This window comes from Camarhynchus parvulus, chromosome 7 (genome assembly GCF_901933205.1).
Source record: "Camarhynchus parvulus chromosome 7, STF_HiC, whole genome shotgun sequence".
In the NCBI taxonomy this organism is placed as follows: domain Eukaryota; kingdom Metazoa; phylum Chordata; class Aves; order Passeriformes; family Thraupidae; genus Camarhynchus; species Camarhynchus parvulus.
In genome coordinates, this window is record NC_044577.1 from 11,821,979 (window position 1) to 11,841,002 (window position 19,024).

The 19,024-nt window shown below is 38.4% G+C and overlaps 1 protein-coding gene across 1 annotated transcript in view; it reads left to right on the forward strand.

The window, feature by feature from the left end:
- The window catches only part of FAM117B (family with sequence similarity 117 member B), a 31,880-nt gene extending 22,189 nt beyond the window's left edge, over positions 1 to 9,691 (forward strand). Inside the window, 1 exon segment of the mRNA XM_030952248.1 lies at positions 1,010 to 9,691. Within this exon segment, the coding sequence (XP_030808108.1) occupies positions 1,010 to 1,328 (319 nt within the window). The 3' untranslated portion in view covers positions 1,329 to 9,691.
- Positions 9,692 to 19,024: the final 9,333 nt, after the last annotated feature.

Here is a 19,024-nt window from a genome sequence, read left to right on the forward strand (position 1 = left end):
AAATGTACCCTATCTTATGAGCAGGATTTCTTTTCACAATAAAATATCTCTACAAAAATACACTGGCTTGCTTGGCTTAGTAAAACGAAAACAGAAGTGAACATGGCTCTTTTACAAACACAAGGAAGGGAAGGAGAGGTTATAGGCTAAAGGACAATGCTGGCAACAACAAAAAGTGAATAAAAATTTCTGGTGGCTATTTTCAAGTAGTAAAGAGAGAATTTAAAGCAGATTTCTATAGTTCTGTCTTGAAGTAGACTTTGGCTACTGTAAGTAGATTTACATTGCAGTGTTAAAACACAGAAGGCATTCCTAAGCTATCCATGATTTCCATTCCAGCTCTGTTTTTCTTAAAGCATGACTTGGTCTGAGTTCTGTGCTGAGATGGCAAAACTGCAAGTCAGGATCTAAATTTGTGTTCCGCACTTCTTTCCTAGATTATAGGTACTTGATCAGGAAAACTACATTTTACTCTCTGCATTGAGTTTTTTAGTAGGATTGGGGTCATCTTCTGCAGAGAGTCAGAGCACGCTCATGTGAACATGCAAAGAAGGCAAAAGTATAGAAAAGGAGAACTCCAGATGATTATGAACTCCTTTGAGATATGCAGTATTAGGACCATTGCTATACTAGCTTTCTTTCACAGGGCTTGCTGTATAAATAGTGTCTGTATGTGGAGCAGTGAAAGTTTCTGGAGAACATGATTGAAAATACTTTCTCATATAATGAATGTGCTAATTCATGGAATAGGGTTTGTGATCAAGCATGAAGTTGGTTTGGAAGCAGCCTGCCCTAAGAACATGCTGTTAGTTGCAGCACGTTTAAACAAGCGTTTTAAACCATCTTGTCATTTGCTGTCTGCTGTTGGTGTCATTAAGGCATTATTGAGTAGCTGAAATACTTCACATTGAAACCTCGACTTGTTTCTGATGATGTGTTCAGCAATACATCCCTGCCATTGGCAGAATTTGATTGTTCCATAAAACTATTGTGTGTATTTTATTTCTAGGCCAAAGCCATTGCACGAAATTCCAGCCTTCTATTGCCCTGACAAGAACAAAGTGAATTTCATTCCGAAAAGTGGCTCTGCTTTCTGTCTTGTCAGCATCCTCAAGCCACTTCTTCCCACCCAGGATCTCACACTTAAGGGCACTACACACAGCCTGACTGTCTCCTCCAGCATGACGCCTGGTTTATTACAGCCCATTTCTATGGCCTCCTTGACTACAAGCACAGATCAAGACAGGATTTCTCGTGGAACAAGTACAGTAATACCACAGACCTCTCTGCTCCAGCAGTCAGGATGTATTGAGGAAGCTGAAGAATAATTTAGATTGTCTTTGACATTTTTCTGAGCAACTACTGGGAAAAAAATGGAACCAGTTGACCGGACCTTTCTAATCACACACACGCATTGTTTTAACAATTTATGGCCCTGCCATAATCAAAACTGTTTGTATAATTGACAGTTTGTAGCACATTGAGAAGTTCAGGAGGATGCAGCAGCTGATAAGCTGTTGTACTTTGTGCTTTTGAAGACTCTGGTTCTGTTTCTCTTCTGCTTTTTTTAAACACTGGTGAAAACAAAGACTATCATAATCCTTTCCCATTTAAAGGACCAGTTGTTGTGATGGTGTGTGTCCTCTGACTTTTTTTCCCCACTAAAACAAGTCTCAAGACCAGCCAGCTGATCCCATTTACCATTGTAATCTGCAGAGGGAGGGGCAATCAGATGGTTTTGCAAGATGTCTTTTGTATGAAAATGTGTATTTTGTAACAAAATTTTGCCTTTCTGGTTTGTAGCAGATGGTGTTTCCTGGTGATGATCCCCCTACCCTTTTTTTCCTTTTTTCCTTTGGTAGGGGAGGATTTTTTTATACTTGGCTGGCTTACAGCTGATGGGACCAAAGGATTGCTGAACTATTGCAGCAGTCTCAAATTATGTGACCTTGCTGAACAGCCTCAGACCTGAACAAAGCAAAACAAGTTAATACGTTTGAAACTTTTAAAAAAAAGAGTATGCAAAAACAGTGTTAGTGTATTGTGTAAATTTTTGATATCAAAAATCTGTGCTTCTGGTAAGTCACATTCTTAAAATTCCTTCCTTCACAGAATTCCTACTAGTGTTGGTTTATTGGCCGGAAAATTGCATTTTAAAGCACTTGCCCTGCTATTGTTCTATTTGTCCATAGAATCTTTTGTGCAGATGTAGGGAAAAAACATATTATCCTCTTACTCAGTATTCTTTCTTCCAGAAAATACTTGGCTCTTACAGGCTTGCTTGCATCCTTATGAGTCAGCCTGAATCATTAATCACTCTTGGTACAAATTTGCTCTGATGTGATTCATCACTGTATTATAGACCCTGGCCACATAATACTGAAATACCTGTGCATGGTTTCCTCCCTTTTGTCATAGTGGTGTTTGTGTGTCTGTTGAAGGTGATGGTTTGTCAGGCATGATATCTGTTATGCAGAAGTTTACAGCAGCAGATGTGTTCTCTCTTTTGGACTAGCAGCTTAGGCTGGCATGTAAAACAGGATTTTTTGATACTTGGTTTGTCCTGATAATGTGGCAGTTAATGGTTGCTTTGAAATTACAGTGAAAGGCAAAAATGGGGGGGTGGGGAGGGGAAGGCAATTGCAAACAGAAACTGTTCAGGAACTTCACTGAGGTTTCTCACATGTTCCTGGAGTGCATTACTTGGATTTGAGTTAACACAATTAGAGATATACAGAAAGCTCCAATGACCTGAATACCAGTGTCATAGTCACTTATAAAGCAAATTGCTCTTGTATCTCTTTAACAGAGTTAGATTCAGTAATTTCAAAGTAAATGTCATTGTGGACAGTCTCTGGGTCTGAATATTGGTCTGTTACATGCAAGCAGGTCCACTGGCTTGCATATACACAACTTCCATCGACATAGTTTCCATGGATCAATTGTATTCTCAGGTCTCCTCATAATGGCAACTATTTAAAGATGATACTGCAAAATATAACAGTCTTGTTCAGTGCGTAATATGAGGAATTTGCTTGCAAACATTTTGATTTAGGGAAAAAATCCCTGCGTATGTGTGCAGATAATCATAATTTTGATGCATATTTGCTGTTCCTTTATGTCCTGTATTAGTAACTATGACTGCAGTGTACTTCATTCAGCAAGTAAGTGTAAATCATGCTAGAATGTGCAAGCTCTCTATTTATAGTATTTTTTAAATGTTATGCAAAAAAATCAGTAAATTAAAATTGTACCTGGAGGTATGAAAGTCTTTCACCTGTTAAATTAGCAGACAAGAATAATTTGGCTTACTATCTGTCTTCCCATGAAAATGGACAGGATTGTTTGAAGTAACAGTTTTGATTTGCGCCGACATTGTCAGTCACCTGGAGTTGTTGAGGAACAGAGCTTTAAAAATAAGCAGATTTGTGCATCAAACTTGTGTAATTTTGCCAGCTGATAGTTCTTTTCTGGGCTTGGTGGATATTAATTTGTTTCTTCTGAAACACTACAGTGCAATTTGAGGTCTAATATTTACTGCTTTAGATAGGTTTGTTTAAACCTGGTGTGACTGATCCGGATCATGTTCAGGTGAAGGAAGTGCTTTTAAGTCTGTTTTCTATTTCTGTAACAGTAGCACGTAAAGAACTTCATTGTTGCCAAACTGCCTAGTGCTTTATTAGGAGATCTTAACCGAATGGTTAAGAACCATTAAGAAGGGCTAAAGTTAACAAACAGCCTTTTTTACAGCCTTGACACTTAACTGACTTCACCAAAATGCATTCTGATGTTTGTTTTCATCACATTGTGGCTCTCCCAGACAGCAGTGAGCTTTCTTACCGTAGGACTTTCTTTTGCACCTCTTGTTGTAGGACTCGAGTATCTCTCTGGTAGTTTACCTTGTATGTTATTGGACAATGTACTGTACAAATTAGTGAGCTGCTCTGATAAAAACCAAATGTAAATGTGTGAAGTTTTTGCTTTTTATAAAAGAATAGCATTCAGGACAACATTCAGTCTTTTTTATATGCAGGACAACTCTACTATTGCTGTGGCAGCTCAAGTTTATTACGAATCCACACTAAACACTCAGAGTTAAGAAAATATGACAGCTCTTGTTCTGAGACCAACGTTGATGTGTGCAGACAAAAATTAGCCTTAAATTTTTTATGTGCTGTCTTGTGCCATAGCATAGCTGTTAGCTGAAGTATTTAAATCGATTTGCATATAGCTTTGAGAGTGCATGGAACTTTTAAAAAATTCTTTTATGTGTAGAATGGGAAGTTCATTTTTGGAGGGAGCTGACCTGTGCATTACACAAGCACAGTTTTACTGAAAGAGTTAAAATTCTTTTGGCTGACTTAAAATCCTAACTATGCATAGACCTAATCAGTTCCCCGATTACCTAAGTTGTAGCTTAAGAAAGAGTAAAGGTCTGTTTTTATGCACAGCTTGATGCATTTGATATTCTTGTTTTCTTGGTGTAGCCACACTTAAAGGCTGGTGATTGTGTTCAATAACGCTGGCAGTTGATTTTGAGATATACTAAATGCTGTTACTCCAGTTGTAAATTCTACTTAAATCACAAGGAAGGAGTTCATTGTAACAAAGTCCATGGCGACAGTTGTGATTATTAGAATTGTTTTTTCAAAAACTCAAGGCACAGGAGAAGAGGGCTCCTTTGGTAAAGTTTGAACTGCATCAGCTATTCTTTCCTTGTTTGGTGCCATAATCCTGTAGCATTTAAGTACTTGGTAAAGTAACAGACAGTGCTTAAGTACATATATCATGGAAAGAAACTCTTGGTTTCAGGTAGGTATCCCAGGTGAGCAAAAAAGGGAGTGAAAATTAAATATTGCTTACTCTGGCAGTAAATGATTGCTGTGTTTGATTTACATAAGGCAATAGCAGCTCTTATAAAGTATGTTTAGTCTCAGGGCTATTTTTTGATTTGTTCTAAAATACAATTTCCTGGAATTCAGAGTCTGGGACTGTTGAAAAACACTGAGACTGAATTTTTTGGGAAGAAGGAAACAAAGTCATATCCATTAACCTTTCCTCTGCCTCAGGCCAAACTTCTTGTTGCTCATTAAGAGAATTCAGCGGTAGCACAGTAATTCTCTGCTGCAGTATTATCTGTTCTCTCTCCCTGCCATCTCTAAAATGCTGACTGGTGTCCTCACAGAAACTCAGTGCCAGTGATGTCCGTATTTCCTTGCCAAATGTTTCCTTGCTGAGTACTTGACAACCCCTCCATCAAGCTGAGATGGCAAAGGAGGAAGCGTAGGAAGTCACCAGAGACTTGCAGTTACAGAGATCATTCCTGCAGGGTGACTTCTTGAGTCTCTTGACTTCCATTTAACTTACTGTGTGCATGCACACAGGTCTGCTGCTTTAATTTGTGCTGTTGGAGACAGAGCTGGTATTTTTGAGAACCTTTTGTTATTTTTTTCTCATGTACAGACTTGCAGAGCTGTTTTCTTCCAGAACTGATGCACACTTCCATGCATCTCCAGAGCAGAGCTTGTGTGTTGTTATTACTTGTCCTCATGAGATTAATATAAGCTGCAAAAAGGAAATAAAAGCACCCACACACTTGAGCACATCAGGACTGTGCTTTCTCCATATAATTCCATAGTTCTGGTGTGTGCCCTTCATCAGATGACTTAGACCCAAGACACGTTGATATGTGTTAAACCAAAAATGTTTGTTCGTAGGAAAGGCAATAGAAGGCAAGCCCTTCATAACCTAGGGAGATGAAAAGCACTGGGGAACAATTGGTTTTACTGTGATCAAGGAGTTCTTTTTAGAATTGTTTTTCTGAATATGGGTGTACAGGAAAACAAAGTTACCAATCACTGCCAGATGTACCTGTGTATTTTCTTGATGTGAGTTTGTGAGCATTCAGCATCTCTGGAAATCAGTTCCACTCTTAGTGTTCTGTTTATGCAAAGAATGACTTAGATACATTATTTGGAAACTGTTACTTTGCACATCAAGTGGGGGGAGGATGTTAACTACTTACAAGTGTTCTGTGACATTCCAGTCCTGTACCCCAGCTGAACTGCAGCGTCTCATTCTGAATGCTCCAAATGGAAGTGGAGTCCTGTTACTGCTTGCTTGGTTTCATTGCATGTCATCAGTAAATACTTAAGGTATGGTCTTTGTTTAATAGTTCTTCATTGGGATTTGTATTTGACTACAGAGACTTCTGTAGTGTTGACAGATCTATTTGAATAGCAGAAGAGGACTTGGTCTGATAACACTGCAAATTAGCATTTATTACACAAACTTTTGGAACAACTCTCTTTGGAAAAATCTACTAAGCTAAAAAAAGAAAACAAACCCCATCATCCATCCTAATTGTCCATGTACTGATAGTTAAGAACATAGCTTGGCTTCATTCTAAATTATTTCTTATATTGAAATGTGCAATTTTTGAGGGTAGCTGTCAAGGGATGTTCAAAACTGCCATTAGATTTGCCTTTGTATGAAATTGGCTGACATGTTTTCCTCTGTTACACTGTGATAACTTGTGGAGATGTTCTTGCTTATGTTGTACTGATAGGTTACTTGTTGCATGTAAAGCAATTTTTGTAAGCAAGAGGAATTCCAGGGATGTTCTGTAAAAAAGGGCCTATTCTGAGGTGATGTACACTGTTGTAAAACTGGAGCAGCTCAACTAATTTCAATGGAATTCTTGATTTACACTAGTCTTTTTGCTATGTGTAGTTATGCCAGTACAATTTTGCACAATGTTATTTGAATATTGCGTTCTGACTTGTGGACTGTTTCTACTGAAAACAGTGAAAATTTTACAAACTGCAATAGCGGAATGTTTTTGGCCTTTTTTTTTTGTTTTTGCCTAAAATAAAAAGTTGTCACTTGAAGCTATGGGCTAATCTTGGAGTTATCTTTAGTAGCAAGGGGTTTTTGTGTTTGCATGGTCTGGAGATTTGCCTGAGCTTTGCCCCGAGGTAGTGGGCATTTACTACAAATAAAATAATCACTTTTTAAACCCTTCTGGAAAAAAATTCATCAGAATGGAAATATTTGTTTAATTCACACCGTCATTCCTTCAGTGCATCCTGGAGAACAGTCCTGAAAATTCTACCTTTCCCTGTCTTCATCTTCAGTAAGTTTGGTCAGTTCCTGAGGACACTACAATTCCACCATTAGGGTAAGGTGTATAATGTCCTGGATTTTGGAAACAGAAGGATTCAGCATGTGTTCTTGTTGGAGTGAAGGTATGAGAACAGGATTGAGGAAGAGCCCTGGAATCCTGCTGGTAGGTTCATTCTGCTGTTCAGTAGAATGCAATTGCTGAAGCCTACCTGAGGAGGCAATTAGGCTGATTGTTAAAATAGTCTCATGTTCTGCATCTGTCTGTTTACTCAAAACAAGCATCTTTCTTCATGAACAAAATTTGGAGACAAAACTTCTTTAAACTAGAAGTGGTAAACTAGATAAATTATTGGGTTTGGGTTTTTTTGCTAGCTCTTATATTAAATTCTGGTCTAATTTGCCTAAAAGGCTTGGAGCAATTCCCCTTCTGGAAAATCATTGTCAGCTATATTTCATTTCAGAATGGAGAGGTGGATTTCTTGGAATCTTGAAGAATTTAAGGATTACTAGTGCGTGTCCCTCCAGCCAGAGCTCTAGCCTGTGGTTTTCCAGTGGTGGAAAAGTTTGGGACAATAAATATGACATCAAGTTCCCAACATTGTGCATTTCACAGCCAGAGATCATGGGTCAATTTGCATCCAAATAGGAAAACTGCTTGGCTGAAATGTAAAAGAGTAATTCACAGCCAATGAAGTCTGGAGTATTTGGTGCTTTCTCAGATTTTAGTCTTTTTCACCTGTTCAGCTGTCTGTGGGTGTTTACCTGTTGCCAGATGAACAGGATCTGATTCTTTATTAAATAGGCTGTGACCTCATTCTTCATTAAACTATTTCTTCACCACTGATTACAAATTTAGTATTTCTGGTTTTTTGCATGTAAGGATGATTTTACTGTAAATATGTCTGGTGTTCAAAATACCTTCACACCTTGCATTACATATAGGAAAACTGCCTGAGACATTAGAATGCTGATAAAGATCATCTATGAAGACAAAGAGAATGGAAAGCGCATCTCTGTGGTGAGCAATGACCATCTTCCAGTTCTTGATTCACTGTTTGCATTATAAGCACTTATGTTCCTCTGTTAAATAGCTGCTCTTTTTTTTTTCTTCATGTTGTAAGAGATAATCAGGCAGGAGACTGCTAGGAGGATTTCTCAGGTATCTCAGTTTTTTCTTGGGGTTAGATCTGACTGCCTAGCAAATTACTATAGAAGTTGTAAGCCAAAGCTTCTTATATTTTATCATATTTGCTTGCTGTCCTTTTCCTGGCTCTTCACTCAGCATTTGGAAAACGTGTAAGATAGTCATCCCAGCCAGACTTCCAAACTTTAAATGCTGCTGTCTAACACTATTCCATCTCTATACAGTATTTACAGAAGCACTGTTCATTGCCAGACATGTCCTGGTTAAGTGCTGTGTAGTGCAGACATAAGTTAGAATAGGATGGAGGAGATAATTTGGATGAAGCTCTCCCACACTTGAAATTGGCTGGATTCATCACCACTGCATGTACTTTTTTTCAAGTCTTACTCCTGCCAAACAAGCCTGATTCATCTCCTCCTGCACTGTCTATTTACAGAACTCTTGTTTCACGTCACCTGGGCCGTGGCCCTGTAACGGATGCTTGTGTTGATGTAGGAGTATGTCTGTGGTCAATAGCAATTTCACACTGTGGTGACATTGCTTGTAGTAAAGAAAAGATTCAGTAGTAGTTTAAAACCTCATTACTGCAAGCAAAGTAGAACACTGTTCATTAATTCCTACACTTATGAGCATGGGGATGTAACTGCTGTGATTAAGCTCTTGATTAAGAAACTGTTTGCAGTTTGTTGTGGATGCCTTTTCCAACTACAGACGTGTAGCTGACCACTGTAAACACTAATTTCACTGTTGATGGAAATGGCTGTTAGGGAGGTTTCTCTGTTTTCTCCCAGTGGGTGTCCACTGCAAGTAGCTGAACAGTGAGCACTGCCAGAATTCATCTGGCTGTGTATGTCAGGCAGGCAGCAGGTAAGAGTGTGTTCTCTTTGCCCTTCATCCTTCCAAATCTCTGAAGTTAATTACAAGTTAGAACTTGACCTACAACATCTTGTACTGGACAAATTAACAAAGAAGGTACATCCTTGCCTAGCCCAAATCTTTTGTGTGGCTTTTGCAAGATGTTAGTCATTTTTGAAAAGTATTTTTCTATATACAGGAGTCATAAAACCGCTACTCAGCTGCAAGATGTAGTCAGGTGCTGTGTAGAATAGATGAAGGGCTACAGCAGAATTTGGTTTATGATTTGCAGTTTTGCAAAATTACCCGTATTTGCTGTAGTGAATACAGTTAACATCAGCTGGGACACCACAAACTAGGCTAAGAAGTCAGATAATTATGAGTTACTTCTCTCTTGAGACAAAGTTTTTGTTTTCTATTTCCTGTTTAAATAGAGCAGCTTGGTCTAGGGTTGTTCTGGGTTTTGTTTTAGACATTCTCAACCTTTTGTGAATTGTAGATATTTAATTCCTCATTAAGATGTTGTTCTATAGCATGTTCCTGCAGTTTCAATGGAACAATTTCCTTTCCTCACACAAAAAATGACCTTCTTGTGATGATTTTTGATTCAAGTTGTAAGCAATGTCTTCAGCCCATGAAGTTATCTTCAGGTTTTGGGGAGATGTTTGCTAAGTTCCAAAAATTTCTTGCAGTAGGACTGCAGGGAGCTGTCTTTGCTCCAAGAGTAGGATGGATGGCAGCATTCTCCTGCAGGTGTGTGACAGCTGCCATCCCAAATCACCCATATCCATCCACACAGTAAGGCAAACCCACGGGAAGCAGCAGGTCGTGGAGCGCAGGAGTCAGAGGTTGATTCTGATCTTACCCTGTGATCTCTGGGCAGCATCACAGGCAGCCACTTAGAGAGCATCATTTCACAAATGTGTGTTCAGGTGCATTGCTTGTTTAAAGCTGTATTACCTACGTATCTGTTCTTTTCTTCCATAGCACTTCCAGTGGCTCCATATATCTCTTTTTAGAGCCACAACCCCAGTCAAACCAGCTTTTAAAACCCACTGCTGTGCAGTCAGAAGTGACAGGATCAGAAAGGCAAGAGCAGTTAGAGTCTGCATAAACTAAAAAGAAATCTTCCAACTCTGTCTTGCAGTGTGATTATCCATGGTCTTGGCCTTACTGGAACCCACAGAGGGTTGATGCTGGTTTTGGTGCTGCAAAAAGTTAATTGCAAGTTAAGGCAGAGGCTTTTCATGGGCAAATTTCATGAAAGGGCTGTGTCCTGGCTAGTCTGGATGAGTGTTTCATGTGTTTCTTTGGCAATATCAAGATTTCAACTGTGCCTCGTTTTTGGCATACCGCAAATGTATTATAACTGCAGGAGAAACAGTGCAGAACCTGTGCTCAGTCTCACCTTTGTTGCCAAAGAAGGTCCTGTGAAATTGCAGACAGCAGAACAATTCTAAAGCTTTCAAAGTGCCCAGAGAAGCTGTGGATGCCCCATCCATGGAAGTGAGATTGGATGGGACTTTGAGCAGCCTTGTCTCCTGAATGGTGACCCTGCCCACTGCAGGGGGGTTGGAACAAAATGATCTTTAAGGTCTCTAACAACCAAAGCTGTTACATGATGCTATGAAAAACCAAAATTCATGGCTTTCATGGAAATTATACCATTGTCACATCCACTTTTATGTCCCAAATACAGTTTTGCTGTCTCAGGTGTGAGTAGTAAGCATGTGATTTCCTTGAAGATAGAACAATTAAAAAGAATCCTTTGTATGCCCTGGAGTATTTTCCTGGAACTACTATTTGCCTTGTAACCCCAGGGATTTTATTTTTAGATGGCCGTGGGATAAAAAATAATTAGCTAGATCTAGTTCCCCCCCTTTTTATCCTCTGTGATGCATCACACATCAAATCTTATCTGCATTGAACCATACCAGCTTAATAGGCTTTCAAACAGCTCCAAAATGTCCCAAACCCAAGGTGTTAGAGACCGATTTTTCTCTTAAAACTCATAGTTGGATTCTTTTAATGCTCTTCTTGGAACTTAAATGTTCACCATCACACCAGATGATGGTATGTGTCTGTAGCAGGATGTTAAACCCTTTTGTAATAGTAAAAGGAAATAAGTCTGTTTTAAGGACCACTGTAATAAAATACTGTCAATATCTGGCCATAGGATAACTGTCTAAACATTAAGCAGTTCACTCAATATCCAGTGGCATCTGGATTTGAAAGGAGATCCAGATCTGCAAGAATACTGAACTATGTTGATATAGTTATAATACTATTCTAGACAGCTAGAAAAAAAAGATAATGCTTGTTGTTAAATACAATAAGACCTTTTTAAATAATAAAATATTTTAATTGACCTCAGGATATATCTGTAGACAAACAAAAAATAACTGAAGTATGTTCTTGTCTCAACAAACTAGAAGCGCTGGCCTAACTTGAATTGATTGGTCCATACAATGAAGTGGTAGACTGAGCTACTTTACATGCTGAATGCAGCTCAAAGAATGTTTCAGATCACCTAGAATTGTAATCGATTAGGATCTCAAACTCGGTGTTTCTTACAAAAAGTATTTAATAATCCAATAGAACGCAATCTGCTTGAACGTTTTCTCCATCCTTCAGCCTGAGTCCATTACTGAGACTGGGTGCAACCAGTGTCAAATGCTGCTTGATAGGAGTGTCTGTTACTTTTTTCCCCCTTCTCTTACTGGAACATTTTCTGGCAGTAGTGGGCTTAGAGCATGCAAAGTAAAGAACAAGTTCTCTCCCTGAGCCAAGAGTGTGGTACTGCTGGCCAATGTTGTAGTGTGTGCTTCCACTGGGAAGTGCCAAATGTAGCTGACCTCTTCAAAGAGAGAAAAATGAGTTTGTGGGAGCCTAAAAGATCCATAGGACAAGAGGTCATATGTTGATTCATTTTTCTATTGCAAATTCAGATGTTATCACTTTTGCTAAAAACTTTTTGAGAAGTAGTGGATTGGATGTCAACTACAAGATTAAGATGCTGTAAAGTATGAGCTATGGGATTCAGTACAAGGCACAGGCTACCCTGTGGTGACTCAGTTATTATGAATTAGTACTTATTCTAGCTGTTTGAATTATGAGCTGCTTAAGGAAATAATGCTCCAGTAGATATTATTAACTGCATCAGCTATTATCCCTTTCTGATTTTATTGTAGTGCTGAACACTGCATACTTTACATTATAAATCATGCTTTACAAGACCTATGGTTATTGTAAAAATTAGAGATGGTGGTTCTTACTTTTTTGGGGGGCTGAATTACTGATACAGATATGAGGAACACTAGAGCTGTCTTTATTGCATACAAGACAATTACACCTAAATTTTAAAATGAATTTTTTTTTGTGGATTTACTGGAAAGTCTACAAGAATTCAGTTTAATCTACTCAGTCCAAGTCTATTTCTGATTCTTATTTTCTTTGTTTAGCAAAAGCAACTTGGCTGAGTATTTTAAAATGTATATTTGAAGAGTATGCATTCAAACTATGAAATTCTAAATCCAATACTTAATGTATTTTCACTTTTCTGGCTGATCTCTTCAATGCTGAATGAATCAGGACGTAGTAAGGGATCCAGATTCCCAGAATATTAATGTGATATATTGAGAATTGACTAATTGTGTTCTTTCAGTTTTCTAGTTGCCAAAGCACAACAGAATTTTACTTCCTTCAATTTTCTAGTTGTCTTCTCTCTTGCAAAACTTTGCAATGTGTGAAGTAGGATGACAGTGGGATGTAATGTCTTTATGTGTAAACTTATTCAGATAACTATCATAACCTACTTTCAAGATGAAAAATTAATTTCTATAAGTAGTGAAGTTTTCATTTGGTTACTGTAGATTTCAACTGGCATTTCTTAAATGAGTGCATGTTCTCATTTGAAAGTCCAGGGTCTGCAGAAATTTTTTCATGCTTTGGAGTAACTGATTCTGCAGGTGGCATAGAAGTTTCTTGGCCACTGTTAGAGGACAGAGCAAAGCTTTTCCTCTCTGTAAATGTGTTGGGATTTCTGAGGCTCTAGCTGGATTGATTGATCCTAACATTGTGTGTGGCTAATGTGTTAATTAGCCAACTCTTCCTCTCTTTTTCAGATTATCATGCACGTGCCTCTGACTGGGAAGCATTTGAAAATGTGTACTGCTGTCTTAGGCTGGGTGACTCCTGGTCTTTCAGGCTGAAACACTCCCTCCTCCTTTTCCTCTTGCAGAGCTTTGTGTGGAAAATATTAATGTTGCTGTTACCATGTTTCAGTACAGAATGGCTGGGTTTCTCAAACCATCTCAGCTAGAGGAGAGGAATTATGGTTGATATAGAATCACAGAATAAGCTGAGTTGGAAGGGACCACAGGGGACACTGAGTCCCTCTCCTGGCCCTGCCCAGGACCATCCCCCAAGTCACACCCTGTGCCTGAGAGTGTTGTCCAAATGCTTCCTGAGCTCTGTCAGGCTTGGTGCTGGACCGCTTCCCTTGGGAGCCCATTCCAGAGCCCAGTCACCTTCTGGGTGAAGAACCTTTTTCTAATATCCAATCTAAAACCTCTCCTGACCCAACTTGAGGCCATTCCCTCTGGTCCTGTCACTGGTCACCAGCAAGAAGAGATCAGTGCCTGCCCCTCCTCTTCCCCTCACAGGAAGTTGTGACTGCAGTGAGGTCTCTCCTCAGCCTCCTCTTGTCCAGCTGAACAGGCCAAGTGACCCCAAACCACTGATGCTTCTGCAGGTACTTCCAGGTGCTGTCTAGATCAGCCCTAGGGTGTATATTTAGGCTGATCACTTGGAAAAGCTGTTCTACCTACCTCTCTTCTGAAGAATAATAGTAAGAAATGTCAAAAAATAGTTTTGAGTAGAGGTGTTATAGACACTTTTCTTGGGTTTTTTTAGGGTTTTTTTTTAAACATTTTCTAGACTTAAATCTGAGAATCATGAGGCTTGTCTATCTGCACATTGTTTCTTCATTGAACTTCTGTATTCTGAACTTCTGGAATAACTTCTAAAATAAAAGTAGGCCTGAGATTTTCAGCTCTTCAGTTTTTTCAGTACTTCCAGAAGGACTGAAAATTAAAGCCAGGAGGCCAGAGGAAATTCTCAGATATGTAGGCATGGGTGGGTCCACTTCATCATAATTTGTTAAATAATTATATGAAAGTTAGATGACAAAGTATTTGGAGTAGTATTGTTTAAAGTTTACATCATTCTTGCAAAAATTGGGTGTTGTATTTCAGAAAGTTCCTTTAAAAAGGATAAAGAGACATTTGACTTTGAGTCTCCATTGTTTGTAATATCCTCTTTCAGCATGAAAATATTTTCCGTTCCCATCAGTTTTGTCTTTTTTTTTTTAATTTGGCAAACATGAATATTTTTCCTGAACTGTGAGTAGAATGAAAAATCGTTATTTTTGTTGGCTTGCAGGCATTGCAGCTTCCCCTCCAATAAGGCTGGCAGATTTATTTTTAGAGTTCTTGTCCCAGTACATCTTACACAGTTATTTAATGAAAATGGATTTGACAAGCCTAAGGAATAGGTTTAGTTTGGGCCTTGCTTGCAAGATTTGAGGGTGAGCTGCATGTGACAGAGAATGGGTTCTTTCTGTCTGTGAATATGCAGTAAGTTTTACTCCATGGTTGCACAGCTATCTTCTCAGTGCTCTTGGCTGTCTCCATCTCCCTCTAATCCAGCTCCAAAGGGACTACTTCTGACATTCCAAACTGCTGAGCAGCTTTCCAACAGCTGCTATTGAAATCTGAATAAAAACAAAACTGTTTGCTTTGCCTTCCTCCCAAAGGGGGATCAGGTGAAAATGGAGCCAATTTCTTGTGTGTGCCAGCTCTGCCCCAGTGCTGCATTGCCACTGCTGGGGTGGTCAGCTCTGATGTGCTTCAAGGACAGACTGAGAGATGGGGTTGCACTTAAAGAGGACAAACAAGGAGTTCTAAGGGCTGGAGATGTGAGCCCTGTGTACAGAGGGACTGCTTGGCACTGTGGGTGAGTGGCCCAAGATAAAGAGCAATCATTTGTGACCCCATTACCATGGTCCTGGGACCTTTAAACTCTACCATGCAATCTGCAGGAAAACTATCTTAGGTGTTTCAAGGGTTTAATAATCTAAGTGTTAACTTTCCTCTTCCTGGTAATTCAGTTAGCTGGCTAAAATATTAGACACACTGTAAAATGTGTGTTCAGAACATGAAAAAGAAATAACATGAAAGACTGCAAGTTGAAGAAGATTTGAAATTAGTCTTTTTTTAGTTGAGGGCTTTTTTTCAAGAATTCTGGGAAGCAGCTATTTCCTTTCTAATGAAACATGTACAGAATGTTTATGATTCTTCTAGAGTGTAGTTTATTTTTTGTGCTTGTTGCTTACTGATATTTCTGGAAATGTCATCTTTCTCCTCTCCACATTCCTCACTGGGGTTGATTAAGGGAGACTTCTCTAATGGCTAGGAAAAAAATCTTTCTTGAGAAAGAAAGAACACAATGACCTCTTGTTCCATCTCTCCAATTTATTGATTCTTCCAGTGCACAATGTGTGATGATGATGTTCTCTCAAGTTTCTGCTTGTAAAAATAGTTTCAATAATGTGTTTAGAAACTGTTACAGAAATTTTGGTTGTACTTCATAACACGAGGACTGTTTGTATTTCCTCAGGAAGATGATGGTATGCCAAAATTTTGGTCACAGTTAAGATTCCATTTTCTAAGTTACAATGCTGTACAGCCATGTACTAATTTCATCTGGTTTCTTAATTCCTTAAAAATACTTTTATAGGTGGAATTTTAATAAACAATATGGCCAGAGAGATTTGAAAGAGGAAAAAGTGAGGGTGAAGGAGAATAAATGTTCTGCTTTTCTGTATACATTGGCAAATGACCATGGGGAATGACTTTGAGTGTGCTGAATTCATCAGTCTCCTTTTCTGAAACTTCCTATCTGTAAGAAAGCCTCTCTTAGTATAAAAGAAATTTGCCTGCTTGCAACAGAATGATGCAGATGGGAGTCCACAGGCTGTTCAAGGCCTTTGGACATGAGCTCAATCAGTTTGCAGAACCACAGGTGAAGAATTCATTGAACCAGTTTAAAGCTGGCTGCTATTTGCATTTTGTTTAACTGTTTGGTTCTACAGTATGGAGATCTCAAACAGTTGGCTTCCTATTCGATTAACTTTTTAAAAAAGCTTCATCCCAAGCTTGAAAAATACAATCCAATCTTATAGCCACTTCTTCATAAGTCTTCAAATATTCTAAAATTGAAAAACTCACTACTGAGAATGCAGTTCTCATGTCCAGGTACTTGTGCAGGTAGTTTTTGGATAGAAGGATAATTGGAATATTCAGGGGTGAATGAGCACAGAAACTATTTGCTTGGAAGAAGACAAGGAATTAGGGCTTAACCTTTCCCTGTGTTGCTTCCCAGAAAGCTCTGCAGAATTCTTTCTATTATCTTTTCTTAGTTGAAAAAAAAATTTAAATTCTGAAGTTACATTTGCTCTCTTTCATTGAATAAGATGAGTAAAGTGTGCAAGACTGCAGCTCAGGAGAGGTCAATCTTGCAGGCAGACAGACAAAGGCATCAGGTCCATGCCTACCATGGGAAGATGCACACTCAAATCATGGGGAATTGGCAAGGGCAGGTGAGCAGGAGGGGTCTGGATAGAGCAGATACCCAATAGACTGACAGGAAATGTGACAACTGGTACAGTGACTGCCTTAAAGCAGGTTCACCTTCCAGCCTGTGCCCTTCAGCTTCTCAAACTCAGATTTAGTAGCCCTTCCTTCCATCTGCATCTAAACCTGTGGAAGGTGGAACATGCAAAGGCAAAAGAAGCTCAGTCTTTGACTCTTACTCTATGGTATACTACCTGCAACTGTTTCTGATTAGAGAATCTGAATTTAAAACAACTGAGAATAAGTCTCAGTCCTACAGATCTCTATTGTTATGAGTTTTTTTATGCTTATGTGATGTAATCATGTCTATTGTGCAGACATTGACCAGCTATTTGAGAAAAATGTATAAACACGGGATAGTAATTATAACCATTTCCTAAAAGGGAAAACTGAGGAGTGAAGGTAATCTTTTACAGTAACCTATTTGCAGTAGATGTGCAGTTTTGGCTTATATCCATTTTATTTTGCAGAATCTTGGCTGTGGGGATTGGGACACACAGGCCATGCAGTGCAAGCAAGGCCAGTTTGTTACACTAATCACAGTATTTATAGATCTCAAAGGTCTGTACAAATTTTTCCACTCAGACCCCTTTGCCCCTGTTCCCGTAGCAACACAATCTTTTTGGTTACCAAGTCCCTGTTACATCTTCCACACTTAACTGTGCACTTTGCATGTAATTACACTGTCATCCTGGAGGAGAGTGTTTCAGGCAGAAAAGAAAGTTCTTCTCCCTTTTGTTTGCTCAGAAAAAGCACTTAAAGAGTAACTGCTGGAGGGACAGAAGATGGAGGAGAGGCTTTTGGAAGGCAATTGTCTAAATGAGTAACAAAGTCATTGCAAGGTTTCTTTTATGGTGGCTTGTTCCTGGTGGTAAGCACAGTCTTCAGTTTTAATAACAAATATAGAGAAGCTGGTTGTTCTCCAGCTGTGGAGGGGATTTGTTTAGTTTTATTTTGTTTGCTGAGCTCACTTTTGAGATACAATAAATACCTCAGTGTGTATTTCAGCTAATGATGACATGTCTTTGCATCCAGATTGACTTACATTGTAATCTGAGACATTGATAAGAGCTCTACCTTATTTTCTTCCGCAGATATGGCTATAAAATAAGTAATTGAAAAATAAAATGTGTGGCAATTCCAATTTATTAACAATTTTCATCATGAGAGCTCTGAGGGTGGCTGAACTAGCACGTTGCTCCAAACTGCTGAGGTGCGTAAAACAACCCTCAGATTTTGGCAATGTTTGCAGTTAGATGTGGGGTACCTGGGGGGTGGGGGAAGAATGAAATTTTTAAAAAAATGTCACTACTGTACCTGTCAGACTTCATATGAGGCAATGGTGACATGATAGGCATTGGGAAGAAAAAATGTTTAAGGGATATATAGGCATGTTACAAAGGAAGATAAATGTAAATATTTTACCATGTTATTAAACATGGTGGGGTTTGCTGGGTTCTACTAAAATGTCTCTAACTGAATGCAGGGATTTAAGATGTTCCCAGTAATGTTTCCAGAAACTTTATAAGGTAAATTTTCTGTTCTTTTTCTTGTAACTGACGGAAGCTTATAAAAAAATTATAATATCTAAATAGATTTATATGTAAGTTATAGTGTATATCTAAATAATTCCCAAAATAACACCAAATGCAAAAAGTTAAAAATAAATGAGAAACCACATGTGTAAATGATTTTATGTGTATATTATTAAGCATTTTAGATAATTTTGATTAACATTTTTGAAATGCTCATTGAAAACAGCAGTTTAAAAGGCTATGCAGTTGTAATGTAATTTAAAATATTTGTTTCCAACCCATTTCCCATAAATATTTTAAAAATATCTGTAAAATATTGATTTTGCTATCCCAAGGTGATTTTGGTGGTGATTTTTTTTTAAGGATTAAGAGGTAAAGGTGTAGTGGAGGGGGAGTTTCTTTTCTACAATTTTTCCACCTTAGTTGTTATTTTACACTGTATGATTTATAAATAATAGCACATGAGCAATTGCATATTATTATGCTGGAATTTAATTTTTTAATTGGAAAGACACACAAAGTCTTTTTTAATCCATAATTACTGTTTTTCAGTATAATGTGCTATTGAAGTTTTCAAGCATTTTAAAATTCTTTCTTCATTACAATTATAGCTTTGGTAATAGTCCCTGCAAAGTATAATTGGATTGAATATTTAACAGAGGACTTTTTAT